The following is a 22893-nucleotide window of genomic DNA, read 5'->3' as shown; positions in this document are numbered from 1 at the left end:
TGGGTAGCGTTTCTGGATGGGGTTCACATCTGGCTTCTTCTTGTAAATTTTTCAGTTTTAAGTGTTTCATAGGTTTACTATTTTCCATTTCCGTTCCAATAAAATATTTGTAAGTTGTTGCATTCTGTTTTTTACATTTTACACAACGTCCCAACTCTTTTGAAATTAGAGTTGTAAATTTTCATTTATAAATATTGCACAGAAGCATTTTGTAATTTACAGATTTGTGCTTCTGTTTTCCTAGCTTGGTCAGTATTAGAGTCAGATCTGTTTAAAATAATATCGTTTAAGACCTGGATCATTGTGCTGTTTTCACCCAGTCACACAAGATTTCTCATTAGATGCACGTCTGATCCATTTGATTTTTAGCTCAGGGTCTCATCTTGCTGAAGTCCTCAGTTGGCTCTCTGCTTGGAAAAGGCCCTGCTTAGTCAGTTTCCTGTGCGGTCTGCAAGGGCCTGAATGTTGCAACATCAGGAGACTCGACAGCTTTTTCAGGAGTGAAATAATGTCAGAGAAATGCTGACTCATGGGGTCATACCGTCCCGTAGTTTAAAGCAGCGATGGCTCCTCAAGTCCGTCGAACAAGTCGGTCCAGAACCTCTGCAGGAAACTTCTCTAAACTCGTAAGCTCCGGTTTTTATTAGAATAAATTAAAAAAAAACTATTCTCCTTTAATTACAACAGCCTGAATATGGTGGAGGAAAGAATGCAGTTTTAATCAAGACAAATTAACCACACAATCGGCTCATTTGTTTAGTTATTCCTACTTGGTGAAGAAAATGACAGGAGACGTTTTGTTTGGCGTGTAATTTGTTTTCCCAGCGACCGGCCCGTCATCGTATCTCCGTTTGGCAGCAGGGGCTTATGAGAGCTGTCAGTCAAGCTGCAAAACTTCATCTGTTCACAAAAAACTGTGTGACGCAGATAAACTCTATTGTTGCTCCTTAAACAAATAGCACGACAAAGTTAAAATGTGCCTTTTTTAGTTATTCTAGTCTCAAGGGATTATGTTTTTAATTGACATTTTCTGCTGTATAGAGCGGTTGTCTGTATCAGAAAATTTTGGAGAAATATGAGTACTCTAACAGAATTAAACTTGTGTTTTATGAAATTCTTTTGCTAATATTTTTGGTTAAACAAAATATGTGTTGCCGTATGGTCACACATTTTTAACCTGACAGTTCTTTCACTGAAGAGGAAAAGTTTATTTGTGTTTGTCTGTCGTTTTAGCAAAGTTTTCAATGAACCACTGTCAGATTTTAGTGAAGTTTTCAAAAAGTAATCATTGGATAAACACGTAGAACTCCTTAAGGTTTGGAGTCGGCTCAGTTCAAGATGGTTGCCACGTTATTAATCTTAGCAAGCGTAAAAATGGTTATCATTCAGTCACTTTAACTGATATTGAGCTCAAATTGGGTGTTAATCAGACCCTCCAGGATTACGCGATGTTGCGATCGCAACTATTAACGCAACATCAAGCAAACCCCGCAAAATCGCAACTTTTTGCAACTTTGCCCAAAACACCGCATCTTTAACCCAATATTTATCGTTTCTAAAGTGATTCGCCACCGTTTCTGGGGTCTAGTCTCTTCTTTGTGGGTTTGTGTAGCGTGGAATACAAAATAACCCCAAATAACTCAGGAAGAAGACACGTGACGTCACTTCCTGCAGACCAGGGACAATCCAGAAATGCTCATGAATGTCAGTTTAGAAGCTATCAAAGTTCTCAAAGTTCTCAAATAAAGCACCTTTCATTCATAATAAACTAGTTTTGAACCTCGACTTGAATAATACTACAAAGAGTTGAGGCAGTTTGACTGGTCAGTGGATTAATTAGAACGGTTTCTGACATTATTTAATTAATCTGCATCAAACACACCTCAGTGGATTGAAAGGAAGAAACAGAACAGGTTTCATTCCATGTTTTATTCCCAGTTTAGAAGCTATCAAAGTTCTCAAATAAAGCACCTTTTGAGAATGTCAATGTTTGTTGGGAATTATATTACAAAACTAGGAAGTATTTTTTGTCTATATATTAAAAGTTATGGTTGTTTATTGATTTTAGTAAAAAAAAATAGCAGCTTTTAGGAAAATGCCCCGCGAAATCAGGCATTTTAGCCGCAACAATCACAAAAAATGCCCTCGAAATCCTGCAGGGACTGGTTAATATAGCAGAGTCTGACCTGCTTATAACAATCACCAACGCAGTATTCTGATTTATTTAAAAGAAATTACAAACTATTTCAAGTGTTTTTCGGCTCCGGCTCCAGTTGGCATTATTAGAAACGTGTAACTTGACTGAAAGCTCTAATTTTACTGAATCTGCTGCTTCTGAAGCAACAGGATCGAGAGTGGTCCTGAAATAAATGGTAAATAACTTTACTTATGGACTGAAGCACCTTCCACAGTGGTTCTAAAACCAACCTGTTTTATTGATCCATTTTACCAGTCACAAGAGCTTACTGGTCACTCAAAGTCCTCTTATAGACTCCTGCCCACCAGCCTGGAAAAATACGCCTTTTCTCCCGTAAAGTCATGTTTATAAAGAATATTTGGATGTCCTTCTCTGCGGTTGTTGTCATCTCCAAGGAGTAATATTTAGGACGTATCGATCCAGCACAGTCAGAGTAACCATGTTGCTACAGGCAGTGGAAAAAGCAATCAGTCACCTAATTGTTATTTTTGTGCTTTAAAAACAGCAGACTTGGGTTTTATTTTTTTGCTTGATCGCTGCAGGAATATGAACTAAATCTCACTTTGGCTGAGGCCAAACTGATTCTCATTCCTTATTTTTTGGTTTAAGACCAATTAAAATGTCACCAGATGAAATGTTAGCTTGTAACAAAATAATAAATCTAAAAATCTGTATGGAAAGAGCAGAATTTATTACCGATCAATATGTGTCTGATTCGAGGTAAAGGGTCTCAGAGGGCCTTTACTGTCGAGTAACATGATTTCACGAGAGCCCCAGAAATATTTCAGTCTGGTCAGAATTAATGGAGCAGCCAACTCTTATTCCCATCATGGGACTAGTTCGGCTAAAAATGATATCAAATATAAATTTTCCTATAATTAGAGGCAGAAAGAGTTCAAACCGTATAAAACTTTTCGCTCTCTGGGGACATTTAAACATTGGAAACACCTTTAACAGAAGCATTCATATATAAAAAAACAAAATATTCAAGCAGCAAAGAAAACGGTGTTCCTTTTACCCATACAAGTCAAGTTCATGACAGTATATTAATTTACTTTCATGTTTGTTCAGATGGTCCAGAAATATCTGTCTGAACGGTGGAAGCCCAGAAACAACGTGTTTTCAGTGACAACAGGAGGAGAAATCCGAACGCATGAGCTCACGTTTTCCCTTTTTTCCCTTTTTGTTTTTGCTGCAGAATGCAGAAATATCCGTGTTTGAGGTGAACATCCGGTTTGTTGGAGGTCTGCTGTCTGCCTACTACCTGTCTGGGAAAGAGGTAAGAAGCTTCCTGTTGTGTTTTCTCACGCTGCCTGTTTGTGTCGGGCTTGGAGGCTGATTGCAGAACGTGATGAAGAGTAGAGATGTGTTAAATGCTCGTGTTCGATCCATGTGTGTGTATATAATACGACCAGGGTTTGTTTTGAAAGGCCACATTATGTTTTGTTTTTAACACAGATACTTATCCTCTTTAAGTAACTTCTAATCCTTACAAATGCATTGATATGACGCCGTCTCAGGGCCACTGAAACAAATAAATTAAATTATTTTCCAGTTTGACTTTAATGTCAGAGTTAAATGCAAACTATTTTATCCAGGAAAAGGAAGAACCTCATTGTCATCCTGGACCTAACTGTATTTGTTTCATTTTTTATTGTATTCTCATTATTTATTAACATTTTATTAATATTGAGTTCAGCAGAACATACACTGAATTTATTTCCTAATGCAAAACTCCTGGCTGTATCTGTTTCACTGAAGAACAGTAGAAGGTGTTTTTTTTTCAAAGCTTCAGGTGTTTAGACAGTTTTTTTTTTAGGTCGGCACTCTGTGTATGTGTTTGAGACTTTTATTGTGAAAGGGCTTTAACGGGCCGCACCTCGGACTGAGTGTTATTTTGTACTTTGCCCAGTAAAAGTACACTCATAACCCTCAGATACGATGAAAAACAAATAAAAACGGGTTCAGGAGCACAATGTGTTTATTTCCACCTGTGGCTATAATATTTCAAATTTATTATCATTAGTTCTTTTTTTTTTAATGTTTGCAGACAGAAAAAGTCCTGAAGAGAGATTACAGTTGATAGACTTTTCCTCCAGAAATGAATATGGGTGCTGAGTGATGATTTTACAGCATTTCTCTCTCTGTGTATGAATCAATTTACTGTTAGAATAAAAGGATAACATCTTTACCTACAGTGTCTGTGCAGGGACTGAGTGGTAAACTCCATTTTTGTTAATGGCACATCTTCCTTTTCTCATTAATTACAGGCTTCAGTCTCTTAATGAATAGTTCAGCAACTCAATAGGCTGAATAACCCTGCAGATCATTAAAAACCTGAATGCTGCAAAGTAAAAATGATAACTTTTTTATCAGGTTATCCAATGACATTTTACTTTTGACTTCCTGTAGTAGTCTTAAAAGCAGCCATGTTCGTATGCACTCCTGATCTAAATCTCCATCCTGGTGGTGAATGAACCAGAAGTTTGAGGCTAATTGCCTCTTTATTAGCAGAGGGAAATGGTGCAGATTATAGTCGGACCAAAAGCAAAAAATAATTTCCGAGTTCAGTGAACATTTACCATTTCAACACGTACAAAATCTACAGGAACGTAATTTCCTGAGTCAAGTGATGGATGTAAGTATTGTAGCATAAACATAGCTGTAATGACACCAATAACAAACCATTCATCATTCAAAAAGCACTTTCTGAAACTGCAAAACATTCAAATGAAAAGAAGTAAATGTGACATTACTACACAGGTACTGAACAAATTATACTTTAGAAGAACAAATAAAGTTATGGCTTCACACGAATCTGTCCAATCCAGAGCTGAAGTGTCACAAAGCTTCAAAAGATTGATCTGAAATTAAAATTTGATGTTGTCATATCCAGATTTTTTTTTTTTTACCCAATTAAAACCAGTCCTTCCGTCCATTAATCTTCATTAATCTTCCGTCCAGCTGTTTAGGTTTTCAACCTTAGGTACAAATTATGGAGCTGATCGGTTTGATTACTGGCTGGTCCATCCAGTAGATTATATTAATTAATTTACTCCATAATTATCATCTGTAGCTGAAATATTCTCTTAATCCTGAATCCTATGAATTATGTGCTGCAGTGAAACTGTTAAAAGTAAATGTTTGATTTTGGTTTACTTCTCAAAGCTGCAAGTCAGAACTTAAAGGAAGCTAAAGGTCATTTTTTAAGGGTGAAAAACACAACAAAATAAAAACTTCCACTAAAATTGTGTTAAATTGCTCAGAAAGTAACTTTCAGCTGGACATCTGTTTGGATCATTCTTAGCTCCGTTTGCTTTTATTGCTGGAGATTTGGTCAAATTCTGCTCAGAATCGGTTGCTTTTGGTGAAAAAAAAAACAAACAAAAAATGTTATAAATTAAGAGCAAATTAAATTTCACCTACTTGTCAAGTGTGCAGCGGTGGAGGAAAACTGACTCCTTGTCGTTTTCAAGCAGTCTCTTTAATAAAATTAGATAAAATTGTTGCTTTTTTATTTATCTGAGCGCTGCTGGCAGGGCTGTAACCAGACTTCAACCACTCATTGTCCCCCTGCACATCAGTTACAATGAAGACCAAAACTGAATTAAAATAGAAGCATTTATTTAAAACAAGGGACTTGAATGTGTATATGACATGTATTTGTGTGTGTGTGTAAATCCATGGGGATCAGCCTCATCTGAAGCAACAGAGGACTCAGGGCACAACCATGATGACTCACTGAAATGACATGAATTAGTTTANTATGAATGTTGATTCAAAACACAAGATTTTAGCAGAGATTTCACCTTTTTATCAAATACCAGTGAGGTGTTGTAGTTTTTTAACTAGAGGAGATTAAAGATGCTGAAGGGAGGGAAAAATTAGCTGGAATCGCCCTTTAGCCATTTTCCCAATCGGAAACCAACTTCAGGGTCATCAGTGGCAGTTTATTTCAAAGATTAGTCGAAGATATAAGAGACTGAAATGAACTCATGCTGCTGCAATCCTGAAAGTGTACTTTTAACTAAAAACCTTTATTAAAAGATTAGTTACATGAGTCAGTGAAGATGGTCGAATTATGAATATAATGATGTATATCATAAATATGGCTGTTTTAGTTTGACTAATGACTCAAAAAAAAGGTTGTGGAGATTAAAAATGTATTTAATCTGCTTTAGCAAGGAGTCAGTGTGAAGTTAAAGTCACTAATTAATAATAACATTAGAAATAGTGCCTTTAAAGAAAAAAATATACATAAAATCTTAAACTTGCAGCAGCACTTATATGTGATCAGTAAATATTCAGTGGTTTTTTTTATTTTCAGTATAAATGAGTCTTAGAAGTGCAGAAAGACTTGTTATATTTAAGGTTTTGGAGCCTAATATTTCTTTTTCCCTGTGGTCAGAGCCGCATTATGGATTGATATTTTAAAAAGAAATATATTAAATTCTGAGCCATTATGTTACTTCCTGCTCTGTATCTTTTTGAGAACCTGTTTAATCCTAAAGAGTCCACAGAGAAAATGGAGTTTTTTTTTCCTGCTGATTGTAAAGAATAATCCTGTAGATTCAACTGCGATGTTCGAAAATATTCTGAAATAGTTTTCATTAGAGGCGGGGCTTTCAATCAACATTAGAGCCACTCAACATGTTCAACAATCAGACGGGGAAATGAAAGTGTGGACATCTGGGTTTATTTCCTCCCACAAATTATTCTAATCAAACAGAACACGTTCTCTGTTTTGGGACTATCTTGAGCGGAGGGTGGTGGAGCTGAATGAATAAATGTGTCGATGCCACCAAGTTTCCAAGGTTGTGGTTTAATCCAAGTCTGCTGGATGCTGAGTTTGTAGTTTGGAGATTTTAGAGACGGTTCAGCAGCTCTGGAACTGCTTAAAGTGTACTCTGAATACAACTTGACATTTAACCGTTCAGCAGCTTTGTTTTCTTTTCTGCAGACACTTGAACTCATAACGATCTTTCAACCAAACCCAGAACATTTAATTATAGATGCACCAGTCAGTTTTTTCTGGTTTCAGCTGCCCCCCCCAAAAAAAAGACATAATCAACACCTTACATTTGATTCAGTTTGCTTACGTCACACGTGTCAAACTGAAGGCCCGTTGGCCAGATCCGGCCCTCTGTAACATTTCATCCGGCCCTCTAGTCTGGTTCAGATCGAGTCTCTGATTCTTATTTTGCTTAAAAAAACTGAGCCTAATTAGTGAAGTTTTCTCTGACAGTGACTTAGAAGCCAACAATATATAGTTTTAATTTCTGTATGATCAGGTTTTTGTTGAANAAGCTGAGTGAGGCGTAAGAAATGACTGCTAATGATGAGCTTTTTGAAGTTTGATCTATTTGTCTGTGTTCATTAAAGTCTGTTTGCTCTAAATTCTGTATAATCTGTAACTGGGAAAAGGTCTTTGATATTTCTATATGAATGATTTGACATAATACATCTAAAACCAAGGTTAATTTATGTAATTTTGAATAAATATTGATCGTGATTGGCCCTTGGCTAGGACCATATTTTTAATTTTGGCCCCCTTGCGTCACTGGGTTTGACACCCCTGGGTTACGTAATTAAAAAAACGTTTAAAACAACACAAATTACATCAGATCTGCCGACAAATTGCTTTTAAAAACTCACTTTTATTCCTTGGCATTGAATTGAAGTAGTATTTTTACCTTGTTTTATTTTAAATTCTGTTATTGTTGTTCTTGTAAAGCAGTTTGGTGCAGTTTTAAACCTGTTTTTAATGTGCTATATAAATAAACCTGACTTGACTTGACTATGTCACCAGGTTCACTGAAAGAAAATGAAGCTCTGATGTTAACTCTTCTTAGATTCAGACGCTAAACAGAGAGACACTGAAGAGAAAATGGGAGATCTCTGCACAACTTTCCCAAAAAATATCTGACACTCTTCAGTGTTTGTTTATTTATTAAGAACATTAATAAACATTAGATAAATGCACCACGTTTAGCCAAAAGGCTGTATTTCATGTGTCGTTCTTGGACGGGTGTCCGAAGTCCCCCCTAAAAACAAAAAAAAACATCATCTTTGGTGTCTGTCCGAACGACCAGACCGCTGATTCATCTTGTGCTTCTTCTGGCTTTTTTTTGAAACACTTAACAGATCGTTCCAACAACAAACTTTGAGTCATTTTCTTTTCACTCACCCTATAGATAAGATATGATAATACTAGACCATATTAGCACTTATGGAGGGTTTGATCCCACTGGATAAAAAACAAACAACCAATTCAGTTTTGTTTATCTGTGGTGCATTCATAGACTTTAGAAAAAAATACAATTTTTGAGCATCAAAATGACCAATCGCTGATCAAGAAGCTCAAGCTACAAATTGTGCATCTCTAGAGTTCATGTATTATATGATTTAATAATTTGCCATATAAATGAACAAAAAAAACCTGAAATTCAATACCCACAGATATCAGTATTAGATGGATCAGTTCCAGCTCCAATTTCCTAGGTTTTAAAGTATTAGAGTTGTATTAAAAGTAAAGATTTCATTACATTCTCCAAGCAGGCTGGATTTTAGGAGAAAGGAAAGGTTTTGTTAGGCACTGTATCGAATGGGGAGTCAGACAAAGTGAGAGAACAGGTATTGAATGAGTGACTCAGTCCCTTTCTGCCTGTTTGTTCTAGTCTGGCTCAGACTCAAAAAAAAACTGTCCCTTTGATGAAAATTTGATCAGTAAGAGTACAGCTGGTACTGGCTGTATGCACCCTACCGGCAGGCTTTTAACGTCCCTCCCCTGCGTCCAGATCCCAGCATGGATCCTCCTCCGCCGAGGGAAGAAAGAAATGAAAGATGGTAGGAAGCAAGTAAAGAATGGATGGAGTGAGGAACTAACTGAAAGGCATCCAGTCATCCTACTAATCAAAGCTAAGTGCTTCAAGGAGGGAAGGACAGAGAAAGGACAGACTGCAGACAGAAAGCTGGACGGGGACAGAAAAAGGAAGCAGTGCATGAAGGAAGATATCGTGTGGGAAAACGAAGGGAAGACACCTGAAAGACGTGTTGATGGATGTAAGCAATGAGCTGATGTGAAGAACCAGTGATGGAAAAAACAAAAAGTGCTTTAATTTGTCCTGATACAGAAACCAAGCTGGGAGGAATGGCACGAGATTACAGATGGATTCAAAATCTGAAATTTAAATCAGAATGTTTTATCTGAGAGTCAACTTTAAAGTAAAAATTAAATTTTCATATTTAACAGTATTCATGAGACATTTTCATCATTTTCAAACCCTTCTTTCCACAATGATTAAAACGTACAAAAATGATGACATTTGACTGTGATGAAAAGTAATCCCCTTCTTAGTTAAGTCTACCAGAGTAATCAGGTATCAGGAATGAGTCAGCCCTGATTAAAACAAAAATACAGTTACTGCAAAACCCTTAAAAAGGTTTCTCTGGGGTTTTGTTAACATTTTATTTGAAATAAAAGACTTTAAAGATTTTGTTGATGTGTAAAATTGATGTATCTGAAGTCGTTGGGTTGTGAATGATTTCCATAAACAGGCAGACAATGAAAATATAAACTATGACATGATGGTAGAGACGGGGAAGTTTGCTCCAGGGTGTTGGAAGGAACGATTGTCAAACCCCAGATCCAAAAGGGGCAGGGAGGCTTTCGTCCTGGTCGTGGAGCTGTGGACCAGATCTTCACCCTGGTGGAGTTCAGAAGGAGGTCATGGGAGTTTGAGCCTCCAGTCCAGATGTGTTTTGCAGATCTGGATAGACTTACAGCTATGTTTCTCGAGGGATTCTGTAAGGGATGCTGCAGGGGAATAAAGGTGCCAGGATCCCACAGCAAGACAAGAGCTGTGTTCTCAGTTCAAGCTGGACTCTGCCAGGGCTGTTCCTTGTTTCTGATCCGGTTTCTGGTGATCTCAAGGCGTATTGGTGGAGAGGAGGATGTCTGGTGTGGAAACCTCAGTCTCTCAGCTCTGGGTTTTGCAGATGATGTCGTTTTTTGTTGGGTTTTTTACCTTCAGCTTTCTCTGGGGTGGTTCGCAGCCAAGTGACCCTCCATCTTGGGGGGGTGAGTCTTTGCCCCAAGCGAAGAAGTTCAGATATCTGAGAGTTTTAGTCACAAGTGATGGTAGGTTGGAACGGGAGTGTCAACAGACCAAGGCCTCACTTGCAGTCGTGAGGGTGTTACTCTGGTCTGTCATGGTGAAGATGAAGCTAATCTGAAAAGCAAAGCTCTCAACTTACTGGTCCGTTTACGTTCCAACCCTGGTCATGAGGTACGGATCATGACCGAAAGAAAGAGATCCTGGAGACGAGTTCCTCCTCCTGTAGCTTCGGTTGCTACTTGTCTGGAGAGTCAGTCACTGCACCTCCTGCACAAATCTGCTCGACTGGTTTGGGTTGGCACAGCCCGTTTTATCTATGAATCTCAATGCTGCGAGCTACAGAAATTAGCTGAACATAAGGCTCCTCTTGCCAGGCCTTGATTCATTTCCTGAAAGGTTTTATTATTGGTGATTGATCAGATAGCTCAGGGAGCCGGGTACTCTGGCTCCAGATAGCGCAGCATGTCACTGCCAATTCCTTCACTACTTTATTAGACTTCATTAAAATAACTTTCCCCAAGTATACTCACAAATCTCAGCAACACTCTGCAGGAAGGGAAGCTTGTTCATTTTTATACTTGGCCTTTATGAGCCAATGATGTAATTACTGATTACCAATATAGGTCCTAATAAGCTGTGAGTGGACAGTAGTGAGGGCACTTTTAGGCTTTCAAAACTAATTTGGATTCAGTCTCACCCATAATTTGGGGTCATTAAAGGATTATAATATTAGCATGTTGAATGTTTGTTTGTTTTTTTACACGTGGTTGCAAAAAAGTCCAAATATTTGCTTGTACATAAATAGTTTTTTAGGCTATTAGACAACCGCCAAGTCCACGGTTGTTGTTTGACTTGTGTGCAGTCTTCTTGTTTTGTAATTTGACTGGTTAAAAACCTAAATAAAATATGCTGAAAACACTCTGAGGAGCCTTCCTAAAGCTTGTGGATCAGAAGCGGTGGTAGCAAAGCTGAGGGACGGTAATGAAAACATGAAGGATGAGAACTGTGATCCAGCTGTTAGTCACTGCCTCAGATAATAGAAAATACAGCTGACATAAAGTGATGCAGTGACAGTAGGTTGCTGTCTGGCATGAAAAATGTTTTAATATGATAAAAAAAACTACTTTGAGGAATGAACGGAAGGAAGCTGGAAGCTGCAGGACGTCGGTGCAGTTCCACATTTTTCTCCGTTTTTCACTTAAAGTTGAGCGTTGTTGAAGTATTTGTCACATCACATAGATTTAAAGACGGATTCAGACATGAGTCAGCTGAAAGCCACGATGGAAACGCCTCGTAGCGCCTCGTAACGCCTCGCCGTTTGTTCCTGCAGGAACAATAACGTGACACAGACAGACACGTGCATGCTCAGAGAGGTGACCAAGGCAATCAGCGCTAATCGGCCACCTCTGAGAGTGGGCTGTTTAATCAGAAAATCACCAAGAGTTACACACACAACCACAGCCCTGTGTTTACCTCATCCCACTTCACTGTTCTGCCAACAAACGGCTGCAGTAATACCGTAGCATTCCTCTTCACTGTTCGCTTGTTTTTTAAATGTCTGGAGCCGCTTTACTGGAAATAAACGTAAACGCAGTTTTTGTAGCTTGAATAAATCTTGTGTAATTCTCATAAGTTTGTAGATATAATATATATATATATATATATACATTTAAATACCATGTTCCTGCTGCCCTACAAAACTCTAAATGCTTCAAAAATTTACTGCATATTGCTTCACTCTGAGCAGTTTATTAAAAATTGAAGTATTTTCTTCTTTATTTCCTTTTTCATACGTTGTGCTCGGAGTGGTTGGTTTCTCTCAGAGTCTCCTCAGGTAAACTCAGAGCCAGTCTCTTGTTTTTTTTTTACATGTTTAACTCAGTAGATTCGATCACAAGCATTACACAGACGGATACCTGAAAGCGTTAGTGATGAGTAGCAACAGTCTTGGACAGATCAACAGCAAACTGTCAGCATGAAACAAAAAAAAATCAGTGGATAACTCGAGATTTGGGAGTTTTACTTCGATTTTCATGTACCTATCTTTCATGTCAACATCTTACAGGCTCAACAACTGTAAAAAGAAATGTGACTCCAGTCTAGCGTTCTTGGGAAGTGATAGGGTTTTAATCAGTTATGTATTTTCTCATGTGATATGGTGAGATTTCAGGAAATATGTTAAAGCTAAGAGTAAGTGTTAAGGATGAATCTCAGCTACTACCACACCAAACTTTAGCTCGTTATCTGTAAATTTAACTCAGTTATAGCCATTTTTGTTTAGGCAAAGTCGATTAGCAGACATGAATCAGTTGTACATGTACAACCATTGATTACTTTCTGAATGTTTGGTTTGTGAGATATTTTGCTAACAGAGTTATGACTCTAACTGTTAAAGGTGAAGTTTTGAGCAAAGCTGTAAGGCAGGGGTGTCCAATCCTGGTCCTCGAGGGCCACCATCCTCCATGTTTTCCTTGTTTCTCTGCTCCAACACACCTGATTCAGAGGTTAAATCACCTGTTCTGCAGAAGCCTGTTAATCATCTATTGATTTAAACCAGGTGTGTTGGAGCAGAGGAACAAGTAAAACCTGCAGGATGGTGGCCCTGAGGACCAGGATTGGAGACCACAGCTGTAAGGCAATGTGTAGCCCTGGGATTAGGCGTTAACTCAGATTTAGCAGTTTTTGTGTTTGCTAACGTCTACTATCTGTGGTGGATGTTGAATCCGGTTAACTGTGAACACCCAGAAATTACTTTGTGCAGGTTTTACTACAGGTAAACTTGTTCATGAGATATTTTGCTAATACAACAAATGCACACACAGACATAGGCCAAAACATTATTACCTTTCCACCTACCTACATCTTTTTGAAGCGCCGTCTGATTTCTTCTGTTCTGTTTCAAAAAAACAAAAAGCATTTAATGTTATTCTGCTCACACTGGTCTCTGTGAACTCCAGACTTTGAATCAGGACCCAGTTCAGACAAACTCACCCTCTCTCCCTGACACAAAGCCACACTCGGTGTAATCCCATCGCTGACCTCTTGCTGCACAGGTCAGCTCGACAACCTGCACTATTGATCAGTGACATTAGACACACACACACACACACTGCGCCACTGTGTGTTGAGTGCAGCCAACGGACAGCTTCTATCTGTGATCCTCAGGAAATTCATTTCACTCAGAGAGAAAATTGGCTTTGCTTGAGGGACGGAGGGAGAAAAACAGCCACGCCACCCCATTCCCCTTACGGCCGTGTCTGCTTTTTCTCCCGCTGCGTTCAAGTAAAGCCCCTTACATATCCGCAGTCACACACACACACACACGAGTAAAGGTTATTTACCAACCGTGGAGAATGAATTTTTCTGGATATCTATCTTAATCCCTTTTTTTAGACTGGTTTAATCTGTGCCGAGGAAAGGGAGCCAGGCTACAGATGGGAAGAGGGTTTGAGGACAGAACAGGAAGGGGAAATGTTTGACAAATACAGCATCGTGTCTGTTCACTAAATTATGGAGGTTTATGTTAAACAGCTCTTTATGCATTAATCTCTTTAACAATTACACTTGGATATACAACTTTGGTGTTGGCCTATTATAGCTACATCTACATTACCATTATTCAGTCCCTCCAGGATTTCGCGGGCATTTTTTGTGATTGTTGCGGCTAAAATGCCTGATTTCGTGGGGCATTTTCCTAAAAGTTGCGATTTTTTTATTTTTACTAAAATCAATAAAAAACCATAACTTTTAACATATAAACCAAAAATACTTCCTAGTTTTGTAAGATAATTCCCAACAAACATTGACATTCTCAAAAGGTGCTTTATTTGAGAAGTTTGATAGCTTCTAAACTGACATTCATGAGCATTTCTGGATTGTCCCTGGTCTGCAGCTCTCCTCACATGTTTTGCAGACACAAAGTGTTTGTCGATGCGTTTATGTTCCATGATTACACTGCAGGACGTGCAAAACAGCTGCAGCTGGGGAGNTTTGGCTTCGGTCGCTGCTCCTGCACGCTCCCGGCATTCTGATGTTAACAGGAAGTGACGTCACGTGTCTTCTTCCTGAGTTATTTGGGGTTATTTTGTATTCCACGCTACACAAACCCACAAAGAAGAGACTAGACCGCAGAAACGGGGGCGAATCACTTTAGAAACAATAAATATTGGGTTAAAGTTGCGGGAAAGTTGCGGTGTTTTAGGCAAAATTGCAAAAAGTTGCGATTTTGCGGGGTTTGCTTGATTTTGCGTTAATAGTTGCGATCGCAACATCGCGAAATCCTGGAGGGTCTGATTACATGCATAAAAAACACCCAGCTCAACTTATTTTTCCACTTCACTCCAAGCTCCGGTCCTCTTCCAGAGGGTCCTGCTCAGTATCTGAGCTCTACCTAGGATTGCTCGTCTGGACAGAGATCTCTGAGGTTGTTCCTGGGATCTGTTGGGTCACAGAACCGAGTCCAACGATGACCTCTGGTACCTCTGAGGCCTCGACTCTCCACGACTTCTCTATTCCCTCTTTCAGCCCTTTTCCAGCTTCTCATGTTCCTCCTTCCTGATGTTAGTCGCTTAAAACTGCTACATCTATCACCTCTGCTTTCTTCTGTAATGCATAAACATACAATTGTCTTGTCCAGAATGAGTCAAAAAGTGGATTTTCTTGCTTTGCATTTACAATAAGACAAAAACAGGTGCAGAAACTGCCGCCGCGCATCATTCTGTAACGCTCCGGCTGCATTATGACGCTGACCCTGACCACACTTCAGCTGTTTGAAGTTCCAGTATCCATTAAAATTCACTTCCGTGTGCAGAAGCCGAGGATCTTTTACAAAACAGCCAAACTGTTGGGTTTATGTTTGTCACCGTTGAGTAAAAAATCCTTTGTTTGCCTTTAAAGTCGGGAGAAAGAATTAGGAATTGTAAACTGAGTTGAAAGGAACTCAAATCCAGAAAAATCTTAGGGATCAGATGGGTTATTTTAAACGTGACGCTTTTCCTTTAGTATTTTTATTTTTAGTCTCTGCGGTCAGATTTCATTACAAACATTAGATTCTGTCGTAAATTAGTTGATATTATCAGATTTTTTTTTTTCCATTTTGAGCTCATAAATTGTGTTTTATTTATTTTCGGATTTTCGCATCTTATTCTTGTTGCTGATGATGCAACCCCTGAATGATTCACTCTTTGAAAAAAAGAAAACTGTAGTCAACAAACAGATCTTTGTTTTAACGCTGGAGAGAAAACACACAGAAATCACATTGTATTAACTTTTAATAAGGATGACCACAACCAGCAGATTACAGCATCTCAGTTAATTTAACACTCAGTCGAAGCGGTCTCCACTTTTTTTTAAATTATCAAGCTCACACACACACACACACACTAATTCAGTGTGTTGCAATGCGGGACACTTGTAGCCGTTTTGCCCAAAGCATTTAAGAAAGTCTGGGATTGAACTGCCAACCTCACAGGCAGCAAACAACTGACTGTACCTGAGCCACAGGTTGGTTTTCTTTGTTTTAACAGGTAAATATAAGAGGATTAGCTCACTGAGAACACCTGCAGGCTATAATATTATCTTATACACAAGTACAGTCAGTCCTTAACTACCAGAACAGTTTATGTTTTCCAACCTTGTCTTATCTTCGGTTCTGTCCGGCTCGTGGCAGCGTTCCTGTAGTGGATCATTATTACAATCTGTTTTATCCATTAGGTCTCAAAAACACACACAATCACTCAGAGCAGCGGGCAAAAAAATTGGTTTGATCCAAAGGGTCACGCATGGACTGAATCTTCTCTGTTTCCTGTGGTTTGAAAAAGAAAACTGTTATCATCCGCCTTTAAACACACATGTAACGGACCCGGTTCTGACACGTTCCCACCCAGGCAGAGGAATCGGTTATTCATCAGCTTTATTTCATTCTCACTCCCCTTCTGTTGTCTTTATAAAAACTGAGCAGGGGGGGCTTGTTTTTATCTGCAAATCATTCATAATAAACTAGTTTTGAACCTCGACTTGAATAATACTACAAAGAGTTGAGGCAGTTTGACTGGTCAGTGGATTAATTAGAACGGTTTCTGACATTATTTAATTAATCTGCATCAAACACACCTCAGTGGATTGAAAGGAAGAAACAGAACAGGTTTCATTCCATGTTTTATTCCCAGTTTAGAAGCTATCAAAGTTCTCAAATAAAGCACCTTTTGAGAATGTCAATGTTTGTTGGTAATTATCTTACAAAACTAGGAAGTATTTTTGGTTTATATATTAAAAGTTATGGTTTTTATTAATTTTAGTAAAAAAAAATCCAACTTTTCAGAAAATGCCCCGTGAAATCAGGCATTTTAGCCGCAACAATCACAAAAAGTGCCTTCGAAATCCTGGAGGGACTGAATTCAAAATGGCTGCTGCAGCTAATCAGCTTTAGCCAGCACAAAAATAGCTGTTAGCTTTACAGATACTGAGCTAAAGTTTGATGTGGTAGTAGCTGAGACTCCTTCAGAACTCATAACGTGACATTTCACGAAATCGCGTGAAGTTCTGCAGAACATTATTTTCAAGATTTGACCTGAACGGCTCCATCGTGTCTCAACGTGAGATGGTCTTGTTCTAAAAGTCTGGCGTGAAGGGCGGCGGGCGATATGCATTCCTCCGAGAAACGCCCGTCGGCTGAAAACAAACATCCAAATCAGCTTCTGCAATCGACTGGCCTGATTTCCAAAGATGGGTCCTAATCAGTCGACCTCTTGTTAGAAGTGCAGCTGGAGTTAAACCCACTGATGTTGATTTTCCTCAAATAAAAAAACCATCTTCTCTCTGATTTGAAGGAAGAGTAATCAAACTGATGATAGCTTCTGTTTTAACATAATTTGTATCTGGATATGTTTCTTGGCAGAAGCTTAAAGGTTAGACGTATTTGTTTGGTTTTAAAGTCTAAATACGTTAAAAAATCGATGCTTTCTGCTGGCATCTGTCAGCGTAAAACAAACTGATAAAACTCTCCTGTCAACAATGACTTTTAATCTCTACATCTGTATTCCAGTGGTTCTGCTTATGCATGACTTAACAAACAAATAAATAAATCACCTTCCTGTCTTCAGATGTAGCACTGATTTATTATCCAGCTCCTAAACCAAAACCTGTCACATTTATCCTCTCAAGAAGTTACTTTTTGTTGTATTTATTATCTGTATTTGTTGCAGAATCGGGTCGAGGCGACACGGGGCAAGCAGTTTATAAAGCACACATGCAATCTGTTATTAGACAGCTCCAGGCCTCCTGGAAGCAGAAGAGGAGGTTTTCTGAGCTACAAAATCAAACTCGTGCTGTAAAGGATTAAGGCAGAGTCGGTCCTCCGTCCAGCACCTGGTGGAGGTGATAACCCGACACGAGCAGAGCATTAACTGTTTTTATATCGCACTCATGCATCGTTCAGGTCAGAAACCAGAGTTTAAAGTTTAATTATATTTAACCCAAAACTCTTCGTTTTATTCTTGTCATCATTTAGGAAATAAAGGATCTTTCTTTGCCTCGGGTTAGACATCTTCCCTTTAGTCATGTTTACTGAGCCCACAGCAGTTTGCATTTTCACTAAACCAGCAAGACAATAAATGGCTTTTTTTGTGAACCAATAGTGAGAAACTGCCTGACGAGTTTTTGGTTTCTTCAATAGTCAAGTTATTCTTATTTTTAAAAATGGTAATGGCTCATTATTTGGATGAAAACATAAAAAGTTAATAATCACAAGTTTAATTATTATTAGGAGAGGTTATTTGGTTTAAAATTCTTTCTTTGTTTTGGGATTTTAGAAAGCTTGCAGTGTATCTTCTGTCTTAAATCTCTGGATTTATTTATGCTAAGTAGTTATTAATAATATTGCACAGCAGGAATGCCAGGTTTGGCTCTAAAACCAACTCGAAGGATGAGCTGCATCATGGAAACTCTGCCTGAACTAAATCCAATAAAACACTGCCACAGAATTAAAAGCCTTTTAAGCTTCTTCTGATGAGAAATGATGCTTGGAGCAGTTTGCAGTTTTAAACAAACCTTTTTAACGACGCTGTGAACTATCTTGTGCAATATTTGGCTGAGGTTGATTACCAAAAGTTATTCAGTTGGAGGTGGATGACTCTTACACTTCCCATGTAAGCATCAGATTTCACATCTAAATATGCAGAAGCTTGTTGCTTTGTCCCTGGGGTTCCTGTCTGACAGATCTGCAGCAGGTTATTGTTAGAAAGCCTGAAATATCCCCGGAGTTTCTGTCTGCTGCTTTGTTTCTTCTTCTCGTCATCTGGCCTGAGGGGAGCCAAGCTGCTTTCCAGTCCTGCTCTCATTGGACCTTATCTCCTCCCCTGCAAGGAAGATAAGGCAGGAAAGCTATTTGCCTTGTTAATATCCTCGTGCGCACACACACACACACACACACACACGGGCACACGCTTGCCTCTTTGACTGACAGAGAAAGCAGACAGTCTCCCTCGTTGTTCTCGCATTTGAGTATTATCAAATCGAGGTGCTATCTAATCACAGATTAGCTGCTGACTCTGACATGCCTATTGTTCAGCCTTTTCTCACCGGCGTGTTTGCCTGTCAGTCATTCGTGTCTTTTTTGTCTTATTTTTCCCTTTTTTTACCTCCTTTTTTGTCTGTCTTTTGTGTGACGGTGGTGAATATACAGTATGTCGATGTTTAATTTAGGACTCAGAATGTGTCATTTCAGCTCTGCGTTTTCAGGATGGCCACCTCAGCCTGGGCAGAAGACCGTTTTTACAGCGATGTAATTAACTAACTCAGACCGGCTCGTTGCAGAACAGTATTTTAGACCCGTCCTGGAGGCTTTTGCACTCGTTTCGAAACAGTTCCTGATTAAAAAGCTATTGACCCAAGCAGTTCCACTTCTCCCAGCAGACTCCCAAATACCAAGCGTTTCGGCGTCGTGTGCTCTTTTTTTTTTAATTACACCTCCTGCGAGTGTGACGTGCCTAAATGTGGGATTAGCACGCAGCGAGGCCTTTGCTCTGTTCGGTGGGGTGAAAAGAGCAGGAGTTTCCTGAGGCGAGGCTGCAGACTCACATCGTCCTGCGTCTCTGAGGACAGCCGAGGACGGCTGGGACTCATCTGAACGTTAGTTAATATCATAGCCTACAGAAAGTCTCAAACCAAAAAAAAAAAAACAATAATTGCATTATCAAAGTTTTTCTGTTCTTCTCCAAAAGCAATTTGAAAACGCATAAATCAGCAGTAAAGTTGCTTCAGGTGACAAACTTCATCATTTACCACAAACCTAAAATAAGGAAAGCCACTTACTGCCCACCGCTAAAAGCAAAAGGGCAATAATAGATTTGTGTTAGCAAAATATCTGTCAAATCGCTGGATAAATATTAACGAAACTGTCGGATAATTAACACTGAATGAACCTCTACAGCTGATTAACTTCTGGAGTCAACCCCAATCAAGATGGCAGCTACAGCTAAGCAACTTTAGGAAACACAAAACTAACTATAACAGCTAATAATCAGTGTGGTAGTAGCTGAGAGTCATCCTCGACACGTTCTCTGAGCTCTAACAGCTCGACATCATTCATGAAGTTTTACCAAAACGGTTAAAACTCTGTTTCTCCTCATCATGATCTGAGTTTAAAACCTGGTCTGGAACCCTTTAAGGAATGTTAAGCTTTTATTTTAAAGTGTTTAATCAGAAATATTACTTCAACTTTGACTAAAATGACTTTGTTGCCTTTTGGTTTTTCTCAATCAGAACAGACATGTTGATGTTTGTTGTTAATTTATAAAACAAGTAGTTTGTTAAAGCAGATTTTTCTGAAATTAATAGTTTTTCTTTATTTTTGAAAGCATTACTGACTAGCTAGCTAATTATTTATAATTAATAATCATTTCTACAATGACTCACCTGTTTATTGTTAATTTAGACCTTCTTAATTGCTGCCCTGCTCTTTGAACCCCAAATCTTTATTAGTTTCTTACTGGAGACGAGTTCTGCAGAAATAAAGTAATGCATTTGCTCATTTTTGTACTTTGTTACCTTTTTACTTATCAGAAAAAAAGGTTTTAATAACATAAAGTGCATTTAAAATGTCTTTGATTTCTGTTTGAAATTAAATAAAAAGATTAAAGACTTTCTGTTAAAAGTTAGATCACTGTATGAAACTCTGAAATAAATAAACCTTTTCTTTGAGATTGAGACAGTTTCTTCCTTCAAAATTAAACTGGTTTCCTTAAAGTCCAACTCGACTGTGTTCAGATCCGAGTAAGACGAGGGTTGAGGGTTAAAGAGGTCAAAGGTCAGAGGTGAAAGCATCATTCTGCAGTTCCTCTGAGGGGTTCGTGCTGTTTACGGCTTATAGGAACAACTACAGCAGGACAGTTTCTTTTTGTTTCGTTTTTTGTCTCACTGTCAGTAATTCGACAGGGAACTTTGTTTAAACTTGTTCTATAATTCGCCCACAAAGATCTTCGTCTCTGCTTCTCTTCCTTCCAAACTGCTTCTAAATGTTTTTGATTTTTGTTGCTAGCAACACTAAAACTATTAGTTACTCGACCAAACCTCAGTTTGGAACAATATTTAGTTTTCTCAAATGAGAAAATTACCAAGTTTTTCAGGCGATAACAATTAGGAACGTTTAAATTTTTAGTATTATTGTTTGGGTCGTATTAGTTAATAAAATCTGGTGTTTAATCACCCTTTTTGTTTTGCTTGTTTTATTTTTGCCATAAAATGTAATTAACTCTGCTACAATTCCTTGGTACTGCTCTGTCCTTTCAGTTGGATTTATTTTTACTGAAATGATGGAGCTAAATTCCTGTTAACTCGGGAACAAAGGCTGGAAAACGGGCAGGAAATCAGTTAACCTGTAGAGTTTGGTGCCGTTTATTAAATGTTTTTAAACACAAAATGGATCTGATTGATGTCTGCTGGATTCAGTCTCCAAACCACCGAATTATTTCGTCTTTGTTGTACGGTCAGGTCTGTTTGTTGGGCGTCCTGCTTCGTTTCCTCGTAGGATAAATCCGCGGCGACCCTGAACCATCCTTTCTCTTCCGGCTTGCCGTACTTCAAAGGTTTCCTCCAGGAAGCCGGACGTTGTGCAGGGAGGCGTGGAAGGTTAGGCTGTTTGTTTGCTCTGCCTGGGGGGGTCATATCGGGCTCTTTGAGTGAATGTTTGACATTTCCCTCTCAGGGCTGCAGCTCGGCCCAAACGCTGCTTTCGCCACTCATTCAGTCTGCTTTTAGTTTGTTTCTCAGGAAGCGTGGTGTTGTGAAATATTTATCATTCACTGCGGTTTATATTTGTCCCATTAGCCCTCCTCATATGACGCAAACGAGCGGACTTACAGTAACTGGAGGCTCCGCTGGTTTCCAGTAAAACGTTCTCACATCCAGACATCCGTCCGTGTGCTCCTCCAACTTCATGAGTTAAAACATTTTATCACAAGTTTGTAATAAAGTCTTAATTGAGTTTACATCCGAGGCATTAAAGTTCTTCTGTTGAGCTTTATTACGACACAGTTCTCAAAAATGATCACTTCAGAAGTTTTTAAAGTTTGTTTTATTATCAGAGTACGACAAAAACTAATACTTCCTTTTGCACAGTGCGGGAAAAAACAAAAACTTCATGATTTTATTACAAAAAATTTAACAAAAAGCTCTGATTGTTCCACAAAGACCAGCAGGATTTATTTTTTTTCTACAAAACAACACGACATAAACCATTTTCATTTTTATAGACAGTTATTAAACTTGCAGAAATAAATCAGAAAAACGACAAAAGTCAAATTTTATTACTAAATTCTAATGTTTCCATAATAAGATGAACATAAACAGACTTTGTACCGAGGTGACATTGAACGCAGCATCTTGGCCGGTGTTGTAAAAACCTGCTGCTGTTTCTTTTATTTTCCAATAATTCAGTTTTTTTAATGAGCTGCAAAGATTTCAATAATGTGAGAAAAATACTTTGTGTGTTTTTGTTGATAAAGTGGTGGGAACAGGTCATAAATTTCATGGTTTGTTTATTTTCAGTTTGTTTTCTTTGGCTTTTCTGTTTCTACTTTTTTAATATTATTAATATTTTGTGAACACTCCAAGTTTCACAGATATCAGTAACATTTGAGCCACGGCTCTCATGAATTAAAATCGTGTCAAAACTGAAGGAAGGAGGCAGTTTGACGCTCGCCTCGTCACGATGACGGTCTTCAGTCGAAGCTGGGCATGTTTTTTTGTCTCCTGCAGTAAACGAAGGAGGCGTTGCTTCTTTCAAAATGCTTTTCATTTATTTGGCAACAACAAAAAACAAACAAACGCCTGTGTTAAAGAGGTTAAAGTTACCTGTCATCTCTCCGGATGATTCTGCTTCTTTCATCGTTCATCGTGTCAGCAGGGCCGGAGCCAGACTTTAACAAATCCTGAGGTCAACCACTCATTCTCCCCCTGCACATCAGTTACAATGAAGACCAAAACTGAATTAAAATAGAAGCATTTATTTAAAACAAGTGACTTGAATGTGTATATGACATGTGTTTGTGTGTGTTTGTAAATCCATGGGGATCAGCCTCATCT

General features: G+C 38.6%; 1 protein-coding gene across 1 annotated transcript in view; it reads left to right on the top strand.

The window, feature by feature from the left end:
- The window catches only part of man1a1 (mannosidase, alpha, class 1A, member 1), a 119169-nt gene that overhangs the window by 52657 nt on the left and 43619 nt on the right, over nucleotides 1-22893 (top strand). Inside the window, exon 4 of the mRNA XM_017431421.3 lies at nucleotides 3396-3476. Coding sequence (XP_017286910.1) covers nucleotides 3396-3476 — 81 coding nt within the window. The remainder of the gene's footprint in view (nucleotides 1-3395; nucleotides 3477-22893) is intronic.

This window comes from Kryptolebias marmoratus, linkage group LG19, assembly GCF_001649575.2.
Source record: "Kryptolebias marmoratus isolate JLee-2015 linkage group LG19, ASM164957v2, whole genome shotgun sequence".
In the NCBI taxonomy this organism is placed as follows: Eukaryota; Metazoa; Chordata; class Actinopteri; order Cyprinodontiformes; family Rivulidae; genus Kryptolebias; species Kryptolebias marmoratus.
Note: the sequence above shows the minus strand (reverse complement) of the source record. Positions and strands in the feature narration are given on the sequence as shown.